Here is a 22,293-nt window from a genome sequence, read left to right as displayed (position 1 = left end):
ACATAAATTGCTAGCTATATGGCACAGAAAATGTGGATAAGTCAGGTATTAGATACTACACACATTATGAGATATTTTTAATGGTTTGTGCATCAAATGAGTCTATTAAGAAACCCAGCACTCATGAAGAAATAGATGACCACAAATAAATCCTTAAACTGTGCTTTATTGCCAACTAAACATTTTATGGTTATTGGCAAGTCACTGAAGATGAGTATTTCTCTACACTTCGTAGTTTTCCAGGTGAAAAACAAATAATCGGAGGAGAAAAGGTAACCACTCACCACAAAGTTGGACCGAGTGAGGTGGTGCAGTGGTTAGCACACAGGACTCACATTCAGGAGGACAATGGTTCAAATCTGCGTCCAGCCATCCTAATTTAGGTTTTCTGTGATTGCCCTAAATCACTTCAGGCAAATGCCAGGATGATTCCTTTGAAAGGGCACGGCCGACTTCCTTCCCTATCATTCCCTAATCTGATGGGACCAATGACCTAGCTGTTTGGTCTCCTCCCCCAAATCAACTAACCAACCACAAATTTTAGACATTGATCAGCCCATGTGACCACAATCAAGACTGAAATCATCACTAACCTTTCAATCTATACCCTTTCTCAAAAATAAGAGAGTAACAAAAACACACACATACATGCATTGTGCCTTGTAAGAGTGATGCAGGCTGACTGGGATGAGGGTTTATATTAGATGGAGTGGGTAAGAGGAACAAGAAGAAGGTCAGGAGAATTTGGGCGAAGTAGAAGGAATGGAAGGGTAAAATGACCAGCAGCAGAAGCACTGGGACTGGTGTATACGTGTGGATGGGAACTACTTCGAGGGTGATGGTGACCATTAGTCCAAAGGTAAGGTTTTCAACAGATGGCAGCACCAGTCCCAAAAATTTTGGATAGCACCTCATATAGTGCCTGAAGCTGAAGCTGTAGCTGCTTCACATGTGATAGCACATAAATAAAAACAGTAATCGCAGATGAGTCAAAGAAAATGAGTAACAAAATATTTCACAGCTGCCTCTAGTCTCCAGCGTGATGGGAGCTACAAGATATATATATATACTACTGAAATAAATGGTTGTAGCTCTGTCACCAGTTGCATTGAGAAGTATCTTTTTTATATCTTGATGGTGACTAGTTTTGGACAGGGCATCGACGGGCCCTACCTGGCACAGGCAGAGTAAGTTGTGTACAGCATATAGAGTGATGGAGTGGGCTGGAACAAAGAGAAACAGAACAGCAAAAAAGGGAGACTGCATAGAGACACAATATGGGTGTAGATTAATGAAGTGAATTGAGAGGCACGGTGACAGGGGCGACGGTACGTATGGTCAAGGGTAAGTGGTAATTGCGGCTAATAGGATTGTGGGATGGAAAGGATGTGCTGTAAGGACAATTCCCATTGATGTAATTTAGAAAAGCTGGTACAGGGAGGGAGGATTCAGAAACAACCACTGTAGCTGGGTATGTCTCACTCAGCTGTATGCTTTGCCACTGGGTAATTAACTTTGCTCTCGTCCACGATTTGGCAATGGCCATTCATTCAAATAGCTGGTTAATGGTCATACCTACAAAAGCCTGTGAAGAAATTTGAGTGGAGTTGGTATATGGCATGACTGCTTTCACAAATGGCCATGCCTCTATTAGGGTAGTATATGCCTGTGACAGGACTGGAACAGTATGTGCTGGGTGGGACCATAGGACAGGTCTTGCATATGGGCCTTCTGAAGCAATATGACCCTGGTGGCAAAGGGTAGGAGGTTCTGGATAACAGTTAATGACTCCTCCTGTTAACTGTTCTTACTCCTAGTATTGAATACATGAACTGAGGTGTTGGCCTGAAATACAGGTATATTATTTATAGTAAATTTCATTTGGAAATAAATGCACTGAAAAAACAGTGGTTAGTGTATCCTTATCCTCTGAACAGGTTTTTTGCAGGGTGTGCCTGAATTTATACTTCAAATAATTCATGTTACATATTTAATAACTAGGACAACTTTGGTTTGCCTTTACAAGCTAACCAAGAATATTATACTTTTTGTCACTATGAGAGGAAAGCAAGGAAATTAGGCAGTTATCTTCTCTTTTGCATCACCTATGACTAACAACATTTACATTGCAAATTGAGATATGGTTAGGTATATCAGCAAATTGTGTGGTATGTTCTTCCCACTTGAACTTATGATCTTTAATCGTTTACATCTGCTCCATCAAGATATAGTCAAGTGGAAAAATGTTGTGACAACTGAATTTTATAATGCTTTTTAATGTAGATTATTGTCACACTTGTTTTTACATGGATTCCTTTTCTTTACTGAACATCTTCAGTTGCAGAGAAGCCAGTCAGTTTCAAGTGCTGTACAAAGCATCCAAAAGTAACTTATCAAGAAACCTGGTAATCATTGTAAAAATGACCAGCAGCAGAAGCACTGGGACTGGTGTATACATGCGGATGGGAACTACTTCGAGGGTGACGGTGACCATTAGTCGAAAGGTAAGGTTTTCAACAGATGGCAGCACCAGTCCCGAAAATTTTGGATAGCACCTCATACAGTGCCTGAAGCTGAAGCTGTAGCTGCTTCACATGTGATAGCACATAAATAAAAACAGTAATCACAGATGAGTCAAAGAAAATGAGTAACAAAATATTTCACAGCTGCTTCTAGTTTCTAGTGTGATGGGAGCTACAAGATATATATACTACTGAAATAAATGGTTGTAGCTCTGTCACCAGTTGCATTGAGAAGTATCTTTTTTTATATCTTGATGGTGACTAGTTTTGGACACCTGATTACATTTTCAAACCATCTGTACCATAAGTGTGACAAATACAGGCAATAACCTATGCACAAAAACTGCCCCTGCAGTAATGATCAAAGCAGCACTATGGCTGACTCAACGCCTTTTGTATATACTATGCTGCCTCATGCTCATACCTCTCACATCTTGCACCAATCAGTGGCATTCTATTCAGGAAAATGAATAGGGTTAAACATTGTGACATATTTTACTTCATCAACTGTGTCCAGTGAGCTATAAATAAGAGATGTTCTAAAACTCATCCTGCTGTAGCTATGTAAAATGTGGTGAAATATAACAAAACTACATTAACACTGTACATGAATATTTCCACTACCATGTACTTGTGATTTGTTCTCCTAAAAGTCTTGCACAGAAGAAAATAATGACCATGTCATGAAAAATGGAAAATTTTGCCAACTTGGTATCCAAACCTAAACCTTCTTCTTATAGTAAGCAGTCACCCTAGCCATTCAAAACCATAAAAACATGCCTTCGAGAGCATCTCAAATTTTCAATGCGACTGATATTTCCCTCCAATTACTTTTGAATAATAAAAGAGGTTCTCCCATGGGGTAAGTGGGGACAGTGCCACTGTAGGAATAAATTTTGTGGCACACCATGGCTCTCACTGTCACAGAGACATGTATACGAGGGTATCTATGCAAATTTAACGAAGGTCACTGAAATGAAATGAATGAATGAAATCAATGGGAATTTTATCAAGACACATTCATTCCATACTTCTGAACAGATTTCACTGATACCCTTTCCTGTTATTGCACTTCATTGATTTCATCCTCAATGATTCCCTTCATTTCATTTCAGTAAATTTAACTAATCTGAAATAAAGAATTAGTGCCTACATTTTATAAATATGGCATTTAGACTTTTCTTGAGGAATCAGATATTCTTGAAAGATCACACAGTATTGTATAACTGGAGATGTTTTCCAAGGATCAGCTACCAATAAATCATAGATAAAATTTTCTGAATTTTTCTTGCCATGTCATGTTTGTGAGAAAAATCAACCAGACACAGCAAGAAAACTACTAAACTTTTGTCCAAGAACACTGTTAAAAAATAATCTTCCAATAACAATAAGTAAGGATATCTCTTTCAATGAAACTGGATCATAACATACATAGAAATAGTGAGTGCAGGGGTGTCACAATAGTTATAGAACAGATATGTAATATTAATTGCAGTGGTTACAACTGCAATGATATATTATGAGCATACCTGTGTTATTATGGCACAGGGATGCAATCATTTCTGGAGATCCCTTGCAGTAAGCAGTGTAATGGGCATCACCAAGCTTTCTCATAATGACACTCATACGTTGTAAGTTAGATGAAAATGGGAACTGACGAACAATGCCCAGTGTTATATCCTATAAACACAAGACAAGAACATATGACTACTTCAAAAACACTGACACTGTATAATATTTCAATAATTATGAAATATAAAGGGTGAGAAACACACACCCATGCATGCACACATGCACGGGCGCGCACGCACGCATGCATGCAAACACACACACACACACACACACACACACACACACACACACACACACACACACACACACACACACACAAATATTTTTTTTTCATACTAAGAATTGTGTTCAAGCTAGTGCTACTACCAGAGGCATGTTGATGGGACTTGTACATTTTATTGCAGAAGCACCTAGATCAGCTGATGATTATACAATTACCCAGGAATTGCCAAGTTCTACTGCTGCAGACTTTTGTGGCACAATAACCACGAATCTTTATTTTCTGTATGTAATTACAACAAAACAGGCTTCATGATAGGTACATGTTAATAGAGAACATAAGCAGCCTGACAAAAAATTTTTACATGGCATGAACCAAGCAGAAATAGATAGTTTATTGCCATTTTTGAGGATATTCAGCTAGTGTGAGTTTCAGTTTATTCTCAGCCTGTGCCTCATTATGTTAAAATTTGTGTTGGTTTTGGTGTAGAGGTGATTAATTTCTTTCCTGGTAACACATTTTGTAATTTTGCTCCTGATACACAGAACACAGAAACATAAAAATACTACAGTTCCATAACTGTTAGTACTCTGATGCAAGCAATAAGCTGATGACAGTACCCCAGAGGACTAGCCTTGTATATCACCACATCATCATCATCATCTTCTTCTTCATTGACACCATTTCATTTTTACTTCAGTTCCATTCCAGCGTGTCAACTGATTCACTTGTTTATTTTGTCACCTCTTCTAGCAGTTCACAAAATGCACCTCTCCATTGCTCACAGACTGAGCTTAAGTTTTTGTATGGTTTTGCCATTGAAAGTTCATATGAAGGGCTTATTTCAATAGTGGTACAAGTCCATTTTTGTTCATTCTGAGATACAGAGTCCTAAAGTTAAATGAGCTTTGCAGTTGAGATACCAGAAATATTCAGGTATATGTACTTGAATATTTCTGGTATCTCAACTGCAGATTTTTCAGCACTCATTTAACTTTAGGACTCTGTATCTGAGAATGAACAAAAATGGACTTGTACCACTATTGAAATAAGCCCTTCATATGTCACTGCCACAACTCAAAGCTGATAAAACACATAAATTATAAATTTTATGTTTCAGATGTGTTGGATGCATAATTTTGAAAACTATATTTAATTTAACAATTGCAGTCCAGACCTTTCTTACTCTCTTTTTATTTCTTTTGCTGCTCAGCAATTCATTGTCCTCAGTACCCATAAATCTAAAAGCTCATTAACTGACTGCATGATTTCATTGTTAATTTATAAAATTTCCTTTCTGATGTGTTAATATCAGATTATTCTAACCTTACTGTAATTGCTTTCCAGACCTATTTTTAAATGTGCTGCAGTAAGTTCTTCAGTTTGTTGCTGAAGTATATCTGCATTAGAGACGAACAGTACAAAGTCATCAGCAAAATACAGAAGTTAGAAATGGTATTACTTTGCTTGGATCCTTGTTCAGTTCTTAAATGATGCCCCACCATTCTGCTGAAGTTAAACTGAAGCTGTAATTTTGGTACACAGGGTGTAAGGAAATACTGCTGATAAACTGCACAGGGTTGTAGACAGTGTCTTCATGAATGAATTGAGGATACACGTGCATGTTCAGAAACATCATCCAACAACACAACAGAAATTGCAGAACACTGGTATAATTCAACTTTAAAGCACTGTATCTCGAATATATTTTGAGTCAAGTGGAAGTTTCTAACTACAGTTTTCAATGATTTTCGGGTCATTCAAGCTGTGGCTTTCTGTACTGGTTCCATAAGGCAAAGAGTTAAAGAAACTCTCTCAGTGGATTTGGAGTATTTTGTCCTGCAGGCAGTGAATAGAGTACTGAAATTATGGAGTTTGTAGATATGGGTCTTTTAGATTAAGTAAATATCCATCCAGTTTGGATAAATGTAACAGGAAATAAACTCAGAAACCAACAAGTATTTGCAAAAAGTATCACAGTTTGAAAAACTTCCAAAATAAAATATGGTTTACACTGACGATTATCAAATTAATGGAAACACGTTGTACAGAATATGATTCCACTTCAGATTCTTTTTGTACCATCTGATGCATAACGCAATCTTTGACCTGTACTAGTAGCAGTCTCTGTTAATGCTGTGTAGAATCAATGTTTTTGATGTGTAGTAGCAACATGAGAGTAATCACACCAGTACTGTTCTAACCAAGTAAAAGGCAATTTGCAATTTAAATCTGAACCACTCACTTGGTCTTTTTTTATTTTATACAATATACATATAAGAAATTCATGCATGTATTCATTCTCTCATTTCTGTTTACTACTGGAGACAGTAATTGTAGTACAGTGGACACTCATTAACCAGACTAATTGCTCTTGTAAATCATTTGGATAGTTGAAAAGCAAGGTAATTGAACACACATAAAAAAAAGTTTTGCATCACCTAGGTTTCGAGAGTTCCGGAACCTGTACAGAAAATTGGAACAGAGATCAACATAAACATCATTTCCGCCAATTTTATTGCTCATGAAAACCACACATTGCATCTTGTACCACCATAGAGCGAGACCTTCAGAGGTGGTGGTTCAGATTGCTGTACACACTGGTACCTCTTAATAACCAGTAGCATGTCCTCTTGCACTGATCCATGCCTGTATTTGTCATGGCATACCATCCACAAGTTCATCAAGGCACTGTTGGTCCAGAATGTTCCACTCCTCAATGGCATTTGGACATAGATCCCTCAGAGTGGTTAGTGAGTCACATCGTCCATAAACAGCCCTTTTCAGTCTATCCCAGGCATGTTTAATAGGGTTCATGTCTGGAGAATATGCTGCCATTCTAGTTGAGCGATGTTGTTATCCTGAAGAAAGTCATTCACAAGATGTGCACAATGGGGGCGTGAATTGTCATCCATGAAGACGAATGCCTTGCCAATATGCTGCTGATATGGTTGCATTATTGGTCAGAGGATGGCATTCACGTATCGTACAACCATTACAGTGCCCTCCATGACCACCAGCGGCTTATGTCGGCTCCACATAACGCCACCCAAAAACATCAGGAAGCCTCCACCTTGCTGCACTTGCTGGACAGTGTGTCTAAGGCATTCAGCCTGACCAGGTTGCCTCCAAACACATCTCCGACAATTGTCTGGTTGAAGGCATATGCGACACTCATCGGTGAAGAGAACGTGAAGTCAATCCTGAGTGGTCCATTTGGCATGTTGTTGGGCCGATCTGTACCGCATTGCATGGTGTCGTGGTTGCAAAGATGGACATTGCCATGGACGTTGGGAGTGATGTTGCACATCATGCAGCCTACTTTTCCATTTTGAGCCATAACACAATGTCCTGTGGCTGCACAAAAAGCATTATTCAACTTGGTGGCATTGCTGTCAGGGTTCCTCCGAGCCATAACCTGTAGATAACAGTCATCGACTACAGTAGTGGTCCTTGGGCAGCCTAAGCGAGGCATGTCATCGACAATTCCTGTCTCTTTGTGTGTCCTCCACGTCTGGACGACATCGTTTTGGTTCCCTCCGAGATGCCTGGACACTTCCCTCGTTGAGAGCCCTCCCTGGCACAATATAACAATGTGGACATGATCGAACCGTGGTATTGACCATCTAGGCATGGATGAACTACAGACAACATGAGCCATGAACCTCCTTCCTGGTGGAATGACTGGAACTGGTCGGCTGTTGGACCCTCACCATCCAATAGGTGCTGCTCATGCATGGTTGTTTACATCTTTGTGAGGGTTTAGTGACATCTCTGAACAGTTAAAGGCACTGTGTCTGTGATGCAATATCCACAGTCAACGTCTATCTTCAGGAGTTCTGGGAACCGGGGCGATGCAAAACTTTTTTGATGTGTTTATAAAGAAAAGCAATTTTTGTATTATAATTCTAAAAAGATAACGTACACAGACAGTTCTCTTTTAGCTACGTTGTCATACAGTTATCTTCCTAAGGTTAATACATAGTGTTAGGTGTTTTTTCAAAACAACAAAAACAAATTAAACTTATTAAAATCAACAAAAATCAATGTTTATTAAGAGATTAGAGACATGTTTTGTATTTATGTACATATTTTCTCAAAATTACTAAAATATTGCAACTTAAATCATGAAAGACCTGACGAAAGTCACATGGGACAGTCACTGTAGTTTAATTTTGTTTAAAATATTTGATAATTGTGATTTGATGTAAACAATTTTTTCTCTTCATTGTTGATATATCAAGAATTCATTTTACTTGTAATAAATTCACAGTATCATGCTCTGTTTATTTTTCAAACTATTTTAAAGCTGTTTGCTAGGCTTGAAACGTTTCTGCATGAAATGGTCCTGCATCATTTTCTGCATCAACATTTTCTTCTGTTTCATCTTGCATTTCCTGCTGTTCGCTTGCCTGCAATACGTTTTCAACAGTTTCGTCATCTGGTGTGATACGAAAATCTTGATAATTACTGTCACAAGTGAGCCAACTCCATATGGATGGCATCACATTCATGGCATATGTGTACATTTGTCATTATCTCATTTTCATCATCAAAAACAGAATCATCCACACTGGTGTTGAATTTTCATGCTCCAATTTTAGTATTCTGTTTCAAGGTTTTTGAGAGTCTTTCTTTCAATCAAATCCCAAGCATCTACAACCACGTAACAACACTACTATAAATTCATTTGCTTGAAAAATGAGAAAACCATTTCTACGTTATCTTCATCAACAAATAATAATCTACATAAAATTAGTATTCCATAAAGTCATTTTAGTGTTTCAGTAACACTTTGATCCATTTGTTGTACCAAGAATATCACATTAGAAGGCAAAAATTTTACTGTAAACACTCCATTTTCTGTCTCTAACAGTTCAGATGAAGGATGGGCTGGTGCATTAACCATTAAAAGTGTGACTTTTCCTTGTTTATCAATTTTGTTTTAATATTTTTTTACTTCACGGATAAATGTATGTTATACCAGTTAATGAATATCTCAGTGTCCATTCATGAACTTTTTTGGTTTTTATAAATTAAGAGAAACCTGATTTTTTTAAGAACCTGGCGGTTTTGGATTTTCCAGTGAGATGCAAATGCATTTTATAGTCCTGGTAGCATTTGTGCAAACTAATATTGTTGCTCACTCTTTACTAGTTTTATGTTCTGGAGCTGTACACTCTTGCCAAGAAGCTAATGGTTTTGATGGTAATGATTTTCAATTTAATCTGGATTCATCAGCATTGTGAACAAAGTACAAGTCACAGTCATTTCTGTCCAATTCTTCTTTAAAACAATCTGTAAAAGAATTTGCTGCATCTACATCAGCTGACATTTTTTCACTTGTTCTTCCAATTTGCAAATTCCATGATGAGATTTAAATCTGAACAACCATTTGTTACTTCCCACGAATGATTCATCACCACATTTTCTTTTATTTAACTGTAATGCCTCTTCACAGAGCAAGGGAGCAGCTATCAGCTGGTCAGTTGATCATTTTTATAAAAACCAACAATACAAAGCACCTTTCCAATGTTCATTTTTTGGTTTCTTCCTTACTTTTTGATGTGTAATTCAAAACTGAATTGGTATTCTTCTTAATATTGCTTATCGTAGAATTATCTACACTATACTTATCGGCTAACTTACGACTAATTTCTCCTTATTTTAATGAATCAATAATGTTTATTTTATCTTTAAGCAGTAAAACCATGCTTTTGCGCCATGACATTTTTAAGCACAGATATGATATGGTGCAGTGATTAGTAACTGTTTAACTCAAACATAATGAAATGCACACGGCAGAGATTGCATGGGGTGTGGGTAGGTTGAGCCAGTGCAACATGTCCATGCATGCTCAGTCTAAACTACAAAGATATTTGCTCACGGTTGACAAGCAAGATATGTATGAATCCGTATTATTGAGGTCCAGATAATTGAGTCTCCACTGTAGTAAAATGAAATAATTCCAGCTTGTCCTTAATTATGCTTAAAAAAGTACCAGCTAATGCTTTACTGAAGGCAAATGCCTTGCATATTAAATCAAAAGCTTTCCTGATTGTACTACAGTGAAATAATAATTAACAAATATTTATCAAATGTGTTTCTGTGACAAACGCATATGGTCTGCATGAATGAATAATAAGAACGTATGTATGTTTATGCTGACATGATTTGGCAGTCAAGGTTAAAAAAAGGGGGAATACTATCATTTCATTTCAGCTTCACACGTCTAAGTGTTATCCACATTGGTGTACTATCAGCATTGTTCAGAAATGTGTCACTATTGTAGTCTGTCTTGTCCTGCAGGAAAATATTTCTTTTAGTACTGTTGTGAGTCCAACAGCCATTAACAGAACTTGCCATATGATGAGATATATATATATATATATATATATATATATATTTTTAATACATGTCTCTTCACTTTAATTTGAGGACTGATACACACATTGTGTAATCACGACAGCATTAGATGGGTTGGCTTTATGACAAAGCACATAAAAACATTTAACAAATCATGACCGGTAGCTAATTGTAAGAGCCACCTCATATTATAACAGTCAAATAAGATTAATACTGTACTGGATCATTATAGCCACCCACACCACTATGATTCATAGTGGAATGAATGCCCACATCTTATTTATTGTTTCAAGATCAATTTTGTGTCATATATAATGTAGTGTAACACTTAGTTTAATGAGTGATATGAGGGTGTTTGTCTGGCAACAAATAAATCACACAACACAAAAATTTATGGTTTATAACCAACAGAATATCAAATGATTACCATGAAATTGTAGTTCAGACAGTCATCGAACCATTTTCCTGAATAATAGTAGGCTACCCAAGGAATGAGATCCAATTTGCTGTTGAAACTCTGTCTAATTTCTTTAAATGTAGTAACAAGTTACACTTGCATCAGTGCATCAGACATACAGTTACTGCACTCTTTTTCAGATTTAGAAACAGTTTCTGTAAACATGAGAGAGAGAGAGAGAGAGAGAGAGAGAGAGAGAGAGAGAGAGAGAGAGAGAGGGGGGGGGGGGAGGGGGAGGAAGCCACAGACTTGCAAGGGAAACACATTGAATGTATTCTCAAATTTTAATGGTCTAGTAGCAAAATTTTCTTGGGTTTCTTGTCATGTCAATTTACAGTGAGTCTTTGATGTTTCAGATGACATATATTCTCCTTCCATCTTCTGGCTGAGTGCTGGTGTCTCACAGACCATCTCCTTATATAATAGCTGGCAACTTTTGACATTTAAATGCCTGCAATGGTTGCACCTCATCAAGTTAACCACCACCAGTCCCAGTGTTTATGATGTCAGAAGCTTTCACCATCCCATGAAATGCAGATGTCCCTTCCACTTTATTGCTTCCAATGGAGGTTTCCAAGATGCATTGAGGGCAAAGCCCCTAACACATCAGATTTGGTGACTGCCTCCTTAATAATAGTGTCTCAGAAACCACTCACTGGACAGATATCAGACGTATTCTCGAAAATGAACTTGTGCTACTCCATGAAGCTGCACTCAGTCCATGTCACTTTACCATCCTGGTGGAGCCTTACAGCATTTATATGATCAATGCAACATACACAGAGTTACAAAATGCTTGTCTATTGTAAAATTTCCTACATTCACAATGAATGCAACAAGCCCCAGATATATGAAGCACAATGGTATCTTTCATGCTGCAATTTTTTCATTTTTTGTGTTTGCACTTGGCTGGAAAATGGACTCAATTCCTTTGTTGTTTAGAGCTTTGCAGATTTTTGCAGAGGCTGTATCAGCATATGGTAGGTAGGCAATTGTGTATTGAACCGAGGGCCTAGAAACAACGAAGAGGCTTTGTCCCGCCATAGCCCTCTGTGGTTCACAAGCCCACAACAGGCCACAGCAGTCCAGCCACCTCACCGCCGCCCCACACATAACCCAGGGTTATTGTGCGGTTTGGCCCCCAGTGGACACCTCCCCCCTCCCCCCCCCCCCCTCATACCAGGTACATGGAGACAGTATTTGCGCATCAATTGGCGACACAGTGTAACTGAGGTGGAATAAGGGGAACCAGTCCACAGTTGCTGAGGCAGATGGAAAACTGCCTTAAAAACCACCCACAGGCTGGCCAACACACTGGATCTTGACACAAATCTGCTGGACGGTTTCATGCTGGGTGCCGGCACACCATCCCGCTAGGTAGGCAATTCTCTAGTTTCTTTCTCTGTTCTTGTTTATACATCTCTGTACATACAGCACCTTCTGAATACCTTCCTTCCTACAGCTATTAGAAGCTAAAGTCTATTCTAGACATTCCAGTTTCATCAGTACATTCTCCTCACCACATGTAGTTCTCACCTTTGCATCAGTGTCATCAGGCATGAAGCTCACTGTTAATGGCAGGTTGTCACTAGTAGTTACAATTTTGTGCAAATGACCATCAGGATTCTGCACATAGACATCCAGAAACAGGAGCTTGTTGATCTCAAACCTCCATGTTGAATTCATCATTTATATTAATTTCATTTGGGGGTTGACAAATTTATCTAGTGACTCCCTTCCTTGTTGCCACACCATGAATGGGTGTGGCCTTGTAATCTCTCCAGATTTCTTCATGCAGAATTTTGCCACTGCAAGTGAGTCAATTCGAACCCCATCAACTTGCTCATAGTAGTTCCTAACATCACAGACGTAGGGGCACTGCTGCCGGTTGGTTTAAATGTTTCATAATTTTTTTCACTAGCCTAGAGGAGTCCAGGATTGTAGTCATATTCCTTGTGATTATAGATGCTACATCCCAATCAATTTTCTTGTAGACTGGATAATTTAGAACTGCTACCATCTTCCCCATAAAGTCAGTTTTGTAGAGGATAGTGAAAGGGGTTTTACCCTCAGTGCAACTTGGCAACCTGTTCTGGAGGCAATAAGACCAGAGTGACAGACTGCATTTTGTGGGAGAGTAATGGACAGCGAGCCTGAGCTACCAGCCATACAAGCATGGGACTACATGGTGCTTAAATTGTTGTAGAGTGGTCAGTGCCAGGATTTAAATGTCAGCTATGGTCAATGACTATATAGGGGGACGGACTGTGAGACACTGACACTTCATCAGAATATGAAAGAAAGTACATATCCTCCATTGCAGACTCACTGCAAATTGATGCAGCAAAAAATGTGAGAAGATTTTATTGCATTGACATGCCACAAAAACCTTCAAGTGCATATTAGATGGTCTTATGATAAATAAATGATGTGTGGTATAATTTGCAGGTGGATGAAAATGTAACTGGTAGTGTAATCTGTGTTTGAGTAGCAAAAGAAAGTACATGTTTGTTGAAGAAAATAAATTTTTAAAGAAAGGCAGTCCACTTTCTCCACTATTTCTATTATCGTAATGCATGAGCTGCTGAGAAATGTCAAGAAAAAAGGGAAAGAAGAAGCTGTAAATATAATGGTCTTTCTCAGTGCCATAATTATTTTTGGAGTAGGCATATGAAGTTCAGAAGTAACCAGTCACATGTCAAAGAAGTGTGGCAAAATTTGTGATTAAATGAAATATAAATATCTATAATAAAGACTAAAATAGCAGTGAAAAAGAAAGAGAGCTCCATCACAGAATTGCTGCATAATGGTAGATATTTTCTTCTTCTTTCTTTATTTGTTTGAAAGTTATATTTTTAAATATCTGCAGAGTAAAAATGGAAGTAAGGGAGAGGAATAGTGAAAACTTGAGGTAAACTGGGGAAAGAAGCAGAAACAATCCCCAAAAGTGTTAGAAGAATATATCACAGAAAACAAATAGTATGTATTTATACCTAGCTGCAATTTGGGATTGGAAGTAATGAGAAAAAAATCAATAAAAATCAAGCACAGGGATGAACATTTATGCATGTATAAGGAGTAAGGTGGACACTGTTTCCCACAGTTTCTTTGTCTGACTGTAGACAGTATATATTCATATAAATACAACAAATAATTACTTTTGATAGCAGACAATGCATCAAAGACAATATCACTAATAGAAAGTATTAGAGTAACACCCAAAATTGTACACCAAGAGAAACTTTCAGCCAGAATCTTAGCATGAACTGTAACAACATTAATGAATGAGAAATGAAAACATTGCTGTCAGCTGATAAAACTTGATTTTTGTTGACCACACTACTGGTTTCATGGCTTACGGCCACATCTTCAGGTGCAACATACATATTAAACCCTCGAGTGGTCGCGCCCATTTTCGTAACAACAACTGGCACATGGTGTACTTTGTACAATGTAAGGAGTAGTTGTTTTTATGTTACTAAGGTAAACATGTATGGGTAAAACCACAGTTTAATTTTAGATTAATTAAACAATAATAAAATAAACTTTCATTATGTCACACTGTTGCCACACAAAAGTGCTACCCCACAGTAACGATCCACTCAAAGCATTATACGGCGCAGTCACATCAGATCAAGGCAAAACGCTTATTCAATTACAAATTATCTCACAGACAACTGCCTCATTGTAAGATTGTACTACTAGCTCAGAATCAGGGGCATTTTCTTGCACTGACCGTAAATTTTTTTCTCACCTAGCTCTCTGTTTATTTTATTTTACTGCTGCTCACTTTGATGTATGACAAGACAGTTTATCACTGTGTTAGATGAAGCAATAATTAAGGAATAAGTATGGTCTCACAACTGCAAAATAACAATGGAACAGTACAAGATAATGTTGTTTATGTTTGGTACACTTTATATACAGGTGCGCCCATTCAAGGGTTAAGAATGGAAGTATCATCATAAACTGTATCGCTATTTTGCATTATTATATAAAGATTATTTGCAGACTTATGCTCACCAAATTACATAAATCCATAATTGGTGACTGCAATATCCTTAGTCAAAGGTATTAGCATTCTGAGAATACTTTCAATATTTGAGAAGTCTAGATGAATGAAGACTACTTTGGAAGCCAATCCCTGTAATATCCTATACTAATGTTGCCAGGTAGCTTGAACCCATATAACAGCTTTTCATTGCATATGCAAGTGTCTATAAGAAAGAGAGTGCTGAAGGCTAAAACTGATTCCAAAGATAATCGCTCATAATGTAGTTAACAGTGCAAATAGTGCAAGACCATGGGAAGAAAGTAGAATAAAGTAGCCATGTTGCTTTCTTACCATGTCAAACCAGACACAGAAGGCACAGCTTACAAGAGCAGGCCCTGACTTTGCCGGCCACCAGGAAACACTGACTGTCCACGTAAACAGTAACTATCACATAGAAGCCTGCCTGGTTAGGGGCACCTGATCCCCAGCACTAATCCGCCCGGCAGACTCGTGTCGAGGTCTGGTGAGCCGGCCAGTCTGTGGATGGTTTTTAGGCAGTTTTCCATCTGCCTCGATGAATGCAGGCTGGTTCCCCTTATTCCGCCTCAGCTACACTATGTCGGCAATTGCTGCACAAACAAGTTCTCCACTTATGCGTACACCAGCACTACCAGCACTACTCTACCACGCAAACATAGGGGTCACACTCGTCTGGTGTGGGGGGGGGGGGGTTGTCCACCGGGAGCCGAACTGCACAATACCTTGAAAGAGTGGTTCAGAGTGGGGCAGCGGAAGGGTGAAGTTGTGGGGTTGTGGACCACTGCGGCTGCAGTAGGGACGGAGCCTCTCCATCATTTCTAGGCCCCCAGTTCATCTACATCTACATGGTTACTCTGCAATTCACACTTAAGTGCCTGGCAGAGGGTTCATCGAACCATTTTCATACTACTTCTCTACCATTCCACTCTTGAATGGTGCGTGGGAAAAAGGAAAACCTAAGTCTTTCCGTTTGAGCTCTGATTTCTCTTATTTTATTATGATGATCATTTCTCCCTACATAGGTGGGTGTCAACAAAATATTTTCGAATTTGGAAGAGAAAGTGATTGAAATTTGATAAATAGATCTGACCACAAAGAAAACTGCCTTTGTTTCAGTGACTGCCACCCCAACTCATGCATCATATCAGCGACACTCTTACCCCTATTGCGCGATAACACGAAACGAGCTACCCTTCTTTGCACTTTTTTGATGTCCTCCGTCAATCCTACCTGGTAAGGATCCCACGCCACGCAGCAATATTCCAGCAGAGGACGGACAATACAATACAATACAATCACACAGAAGCTGTGTCACAATGTACACATGACTAAGAGTGCTGGGTCACTCCCTTACGACATAATTAACCAAAGTAGCAATGAAACTTTGTCAAAATGTTATGATGCTTTAAACCCAACAGACCATTCAACATGTGCTGTATACTATCTTTTTTGTATTTCCACTATCTCCAGTATACTCAAATCCTGGCCCTATTCTTTTCTATGAAGGATTATAAAATTTTCAGCAAGACTATGCCCCACTTCCTGTGCATGTGAGGTTAATGCAGATTTGGAATTTGTTAAATTAAGATGTTCCTGGAACCCTTTAACTGAAGCACCTACCGATTTGTCCTATGTATTTTTTTGGGCAATCATTGCATTAGTTACAGTAAATACCCACTGAATTACATTTGTTGCAGGAAAAAGTTTCTCTATGTCCGTGTTATGGATTAATGTAATTTTGCGAGTTAAGTCTGCATATAATGTTTATATAATAGCACAAGTCTGCAAACAGTTTATAATACTATTTCATTTCTTAAATATGTATATTTCACCTGAATTTGTGGCTGTAAGCCATGAAACCAGTAGTGTGCTCAATTAAAACCAAGTTATACCAGCTGTCAGCAGGGTTTTCATTCATCATGACCTTCAGCTGCTGCAGATGCCCTGCATGTAAAATTGTTTGTAAAACAGATGCTTATGAAAAGTGATGTTCATATAATTAGAAATGCCAGCTTCTGTACCTAAAATTGGCTAATCTGTAACTATGACCTTGCAGAAGGTATCAATTTGCACTTATGAACAGATCAGTTGCATGTAACAAAGAGGGTTTATAGCTTAAGGAGTGACTAACAGACTGTCTGATGACACACTAAAATTAATAGCCACTTTGAGAGCAAATATTCTCATAGAAAGAAACAAGAAAGAAAACTTAACCAAACAAAACTCACATCTATGTCAGAGTCCTTTCCAGCAGAGGTGTATCTTCCTTTGGGTGGCTTAACTACTGTTGGAAATAACATATCAAACTTTGAAGTGTCTTCAATGTCATGCTCTTCCAGCTGCCATCCTGTTGACTCAAACATCTGGAAATGATAAAAGTGCAATATATTCAACAGTCTTCAATTAAAGTTAGATTAGAATATTATCAGTAAGGGTAAATCAGTATTTTCATTCCAATAATGAAAATAATAAATCCATAAAAAGTTAATCTGTCATCAACCCAAGAGTTTTAACATCACTGTGTTTTACTAGGCATGGGCCTATTACAGGTGGTATGCCATTTCCTTCCTAGGACCTTTGAAGCTCGAACTGACTTACTCAGCCAGTAATTGGGAGACCTAAAGCTTAATGTGAATTACAAGCCATGGTGCACCTTGGCAGTTTTCACATTAACAAACACTACCAGCGGTGAAAGAAGTGAAGAATGACAGATGAAATTTTTGGACTGACTGGGGAGCACACACATGACCTTGGATCCACAGTCTGGCACTTTACCACAATACATTTATATCGATCTTTAATATTTTTCCGAGAATGAAATCTTTACTGAAACTAAATGTGAGATAAAAAAATGATGGTACTCCTCACAAAATAAACACTAGTAACAAAGATAGAAATTTGAAGAATCATGTTGTAAGCAGAGAGAGAACTCGCTTATTATCTTCCAACCATCATTTCCATTGGTATTTATTTTGTATTGTATACAATTGCCAGTCAGTTTTATCCTACTCTGACTTGAGCATGAAGCTCTGTTTTTCTAAGCTTTTAAACCTCTGCTACAAAATAATATCCCAACATATAAGTTTGTTAGCAACAATCCACCACCATTTGAAAACAATGGTAACATTCATATAACACTTGAAGGAGAAATCTATAATCCTTTATGAAGACAAGTCACTGTTAAACATTATTACCAAGAACCTTGAAAAGTACGTAACCAATCTGCTTCACATTTTTACATGATACTCTAATAAACATTCAGACAGACACAGGCTACATATTTTCTAATATATATGGAATATAAAGATATATTAGCAAAAATCTCAAATTTCCTTGACCTATTTACTTAAAATTTTTACACAATACTCTAATAATCTTTGGATGAACATAAGCTACATTATAAACTCTCTCTCTCTCCCTCCCTTCCTCCCCCCCCCCCCCCACCCTCTCTCTCTCTCTCTCTCTCTCTCTCTCTCTCTCTCTCTCTCTCTCTCTCTCCCTCTCTCCTCTCTAATAAAACCAATCTCCTCTCTCTCTCTCTCCCTCCCTCCTCTCTAATAAAACCAATCTCCAAAACTACTACACGAATTTTCATGGGATTTTCACAAGTAACTTTAGCACAGATTGGCGGCAAGATATAGGTTTTATTTAATCATAATTGGAACAGGAAATAAGAAGATATCTTAATTTAAAGTTTTATCTAAAATCATCTGCTCAGTTTAGTAGTTCAGATGTTTAACCATCACAAAATAATACACCGAAGAACCAATAGATGGTGCTTTCAGTTTTTTTAACTCAGTGACAGGTATGTTTTCTGAACTGTATGTCAGTACAGAATTAAGCACAACAACCTTATCTTTATGAATACAAACTAACAGCGAATTTACTTGGCTAGTATATATAGAGTTACTGCTTTCAAATTCTGTATTAAAAAAAAAAACATAATGATACAGGTTTCCCTTTTTTAATAGGTTTCATTTATATTCTTTGCTAGAAAAAGCATTTTGTTTACAAATAAAAAAGCCTAGAAAATGATTGAGTTTTCCTGAATACACCAGAACAGCTAAATGACTGAGTGTATGCAGTCTAAAGCTTCAATTAAAGATCACATCAGGCAAGACTTGCTGCAGCCTGAGAACATCAGGCTTTAACTCGCTCTTTGGAAACTCCTTCCAAAGGTGAGGCATGACGTAACTCTGATCAAGAGCATCATTCATTATCTTGTTTCTCAGAACCCTTCGTTCACAGTGGCTTAAAGTTACTTCTCTCCATCATCACAGAAGCAGAAATTTTGACAGGAAGTGGCCCTAGCAAGCTAGTTTTTATACCATGAATTCTGTTTACATCAAACAATTTACCATTTGACTTTAAACATGTACAATTCCACTGAGCTTATGTTATCTCGTGGCCTTAGACAAAGTATAAAGCCAGGTGCTGTATGTTGTGGTCGTTGACCTCAGTGCCCGTTTCTTTTTGCATGTTCACCTCTATGTGGCACCTTTCCATGTAAGTTCAATTCAATTCAATTCAATAGTAAAACAAATAAGCTCTTTGTTCATACTATTCCTCAGCACAACACAGGCTGGAAATGGCCAAATAAATTAGGGAGGGTTGTTGCATGGTATCTTTCTCATTACATAAAAAGTATCCACTCAAAATTTCATTAGTAATAGTATTGGCATTGGGCAAAAACTTGCATTCTTTTAGAAACACACAGTACGTTATATTAAAAATGATTTTTTTTTCTCTAAAATGGAAAACATGTGATTTGAAAAACAAGACTTACAGAAGTTTTGAAAAAATTGTATATTAACCAATTTGTGTAACAGTACACATTTGTGCCAGATAGCAATGAAGCTGAATCTGCAAGATGAACTCACTGTTTAATAAATAAAGAGGAATGGCTGTAAAAGCTACTCGATATTTTACTTGTAGTGATGGTGTAACCAAGACACTAACCCCTATCTGTGTACTGCCTTAATTGAATGCACAGTTGGCTTCAACTCTACTATGAATATAAGATAAATGATGAGCCTGAAAACATGATTCTTTTTTTATTTTATTTCTTTGTCTGGATGAGACACAAATAAAAATTTCTTGGTGCACTTGTTGTTAATTACAAAAGGATTACTCAATGAAGCAAAATAATTTTATTAAGCATAAAATTAACATTAACTTTATTTTAGAAAGAAATGCTTTATAGACCTGATGATATGGCAAGTTCCAAAAACAGAGGTGGTTGTGTACGAGAAAGATTGTCCTCTGTGCCACTTTCATAAGGAAATAAATAATAATAGCAACATTAAATTTCATTTTAACCTTAAGAATATGAAATGGCTGTTCAGATATAATATGTAATATTAGCATGTATTGGTAGCAATTTCATATGTTACAAAGGGACAAATGAAAAATAGTTACATGAATTTTTATGGATATGGAAAAAAGGAAAGTAGTTAGGTTGAAAATTTCTAATGCATATAGTTTTGCATAACTGAGCTTGCATAAATATGCACAATCTATGTATGACAGGGCTAATATGTGAATATTGTTTACCGCAGACAGAAAATTGATTTTTTGCTATACACCCATTGTCTGCAAACATTTTACAAGTCGTGAGCTTTGTGTGTGATTATTAAATTTGTGTGAAATTTGGTGGTAGATTCTGATTTTATACTAAATATGATAGCTGAAAAACCTTTAATAATGTGGTTATTCATGAACAAGAAGCTTTTAAGCTCATATGAGGCAACCATTAATCGAATTTTTAACCATCTAATGGCAGTTTCTGTGGCATATTTATTAGTTCCTCCGAGTCTAAGGGTTCCTAAACTGTCAAAATAATACTGACAGCTGCTTTCAAATTTTGTACAGTTGAAATTCTCAGTTGTTCACGTAAGACAGAATGGATCCTCTAACTCAAGAGCAGAGCACATGCTAAAACTGTGGGCTGGACTGGGACTCAAGCCTGCATCCTTGCTTTTTGCAGTCAGTGTGCTACAAATGCTAATATCTGGGATTGCAGAAAGATATGTAAATAGCACAGTTTTAATAGCAGAAATGGAACAACCACTGGAAATACAACACCATATACAGAGGCAAAACAGCTTCAGTGGCACTGTTACAGTGACATTCCTATCGCTATCACTGTCGCTTCCTTTACAATAAATTAATGTTAATGTTCATTACAGACTTTTTAGAAGTTTTCTGAGAGATTAAAGAAAAGACTGGTCTGTAAACACAAAGGGAAAATGAACACAAGCTATAGGTTAGAACAGAGTGTTTGAAGTTGCTAAGGTTTATGAACAGTACATCACTATTACAATTTACCACATCAACACTATTACACACAATTATAGATATAAACAAATAGTTGAATGAAAACTGGAGAGGTCGGATCTCTTTTGTCACTTAACAGCTAATAATAATGTCAAAGTGTGACAAGTATAAGGTAATGCATGATTAAATTATAATAAGCCATACCTTGAGATCTAAGGGTTCACCAGAAAGTTCACCATCAATTATTGTCAGAGAGTGACATGTAGCCATTCCAAACACAAATTCATCATTATTCAAACATGAGACAGCTCTCTGAGGTGTCAAGAATGTACTGTTTTGTACTGGTACAACACCCCACATATCCAGACCATCTTCTGTCAATGTGCCTGTCTGAAAAATAATAATAAACATCAAGAAACAAAACACATCTGGACCTGCAATAATCCATATTTCCTGCAATTTTTTAACATGAAGTAAGGAATTGTAAGTAATAATAACAATTCATTACATAATGAAGAGAGACAAATTTATGTCTTACATGCTAATGTCTGTATTGGATACAACCATACATTTCAATCTGTGGCTTGATCAACAAAAATATATTTCAAAGAAGAATGTGTTCAAACTGCTCCCATATGTGACTTCCAAAATGTAATTTACTAATGTAATTCATTGTATCATATATACATTGTGATATTTTAGATGTGACAGGAAGAAAGAAGGAATATTAAGAGTTAGCATCCTGTCAATGATAAGGTGATTAGAGATGAGATAATAAGTTCAGTTTGGGGAAGGATGGGAAAGGAAGTCAGCTGTGCCCATCCCAGCGATCTCCATGAAAGATTTT

At 37.4% G+C, this 22,293-nt stretch overlaps 1 protein-coding gene across 2 annotated transcripts in view; it reads right to left on the bottom strand.

The window, feature by feature from the left end:
• Positions 1–22,293, bottom strand: part of LOC124721089 (polyamine-transporting ATPase 13A3-like) — a 191,568-nt gene that overhangs the window by 32,478 nt on the left and 136,797 nt on the right. For both annotated transcript variants that reach the window (XM_047245900.1, XM_047245901.1), the window contains 3 exons: positions 21,651–21,836; positions 17,399–17,533; positions 4,052–4,202 (listed from right to left, as the gene is read on the bottom strand). In XM_047245900.1, the coding sequence (XP_047101856.1) occupies positions 4,052–4,202; positions 17,399–17,533; positions 21,651–21,836 (472 nt within the window). The remainder of the gene's footprint in view (positions 1–4,051; positions 4,203–17,398; positions 17,534–21,650; positions 21,837–22,293) is intronic.

This window comes from Schistocerca piceifrons, chromosome X (genome assembly GCF_021461385.2).
Source record: "Schistocerca piceifrons isolate TAMUIC-IGC-003096 chromosome X, iqSchPice1.1, whole genome shotgun sequence".
In the NCBI taxonomy this organism is placed as follows: Eukaryota; Metazoa; Arthropoda; class Insecta; order Orthoptera; family Acrididae; genus Schistocerca; species Schistocerca piceifrons.
Note: the sequence above shows the minus strand (reverse complement) of the source record. Positions and strands in the feature narration are given on the sequence as shown.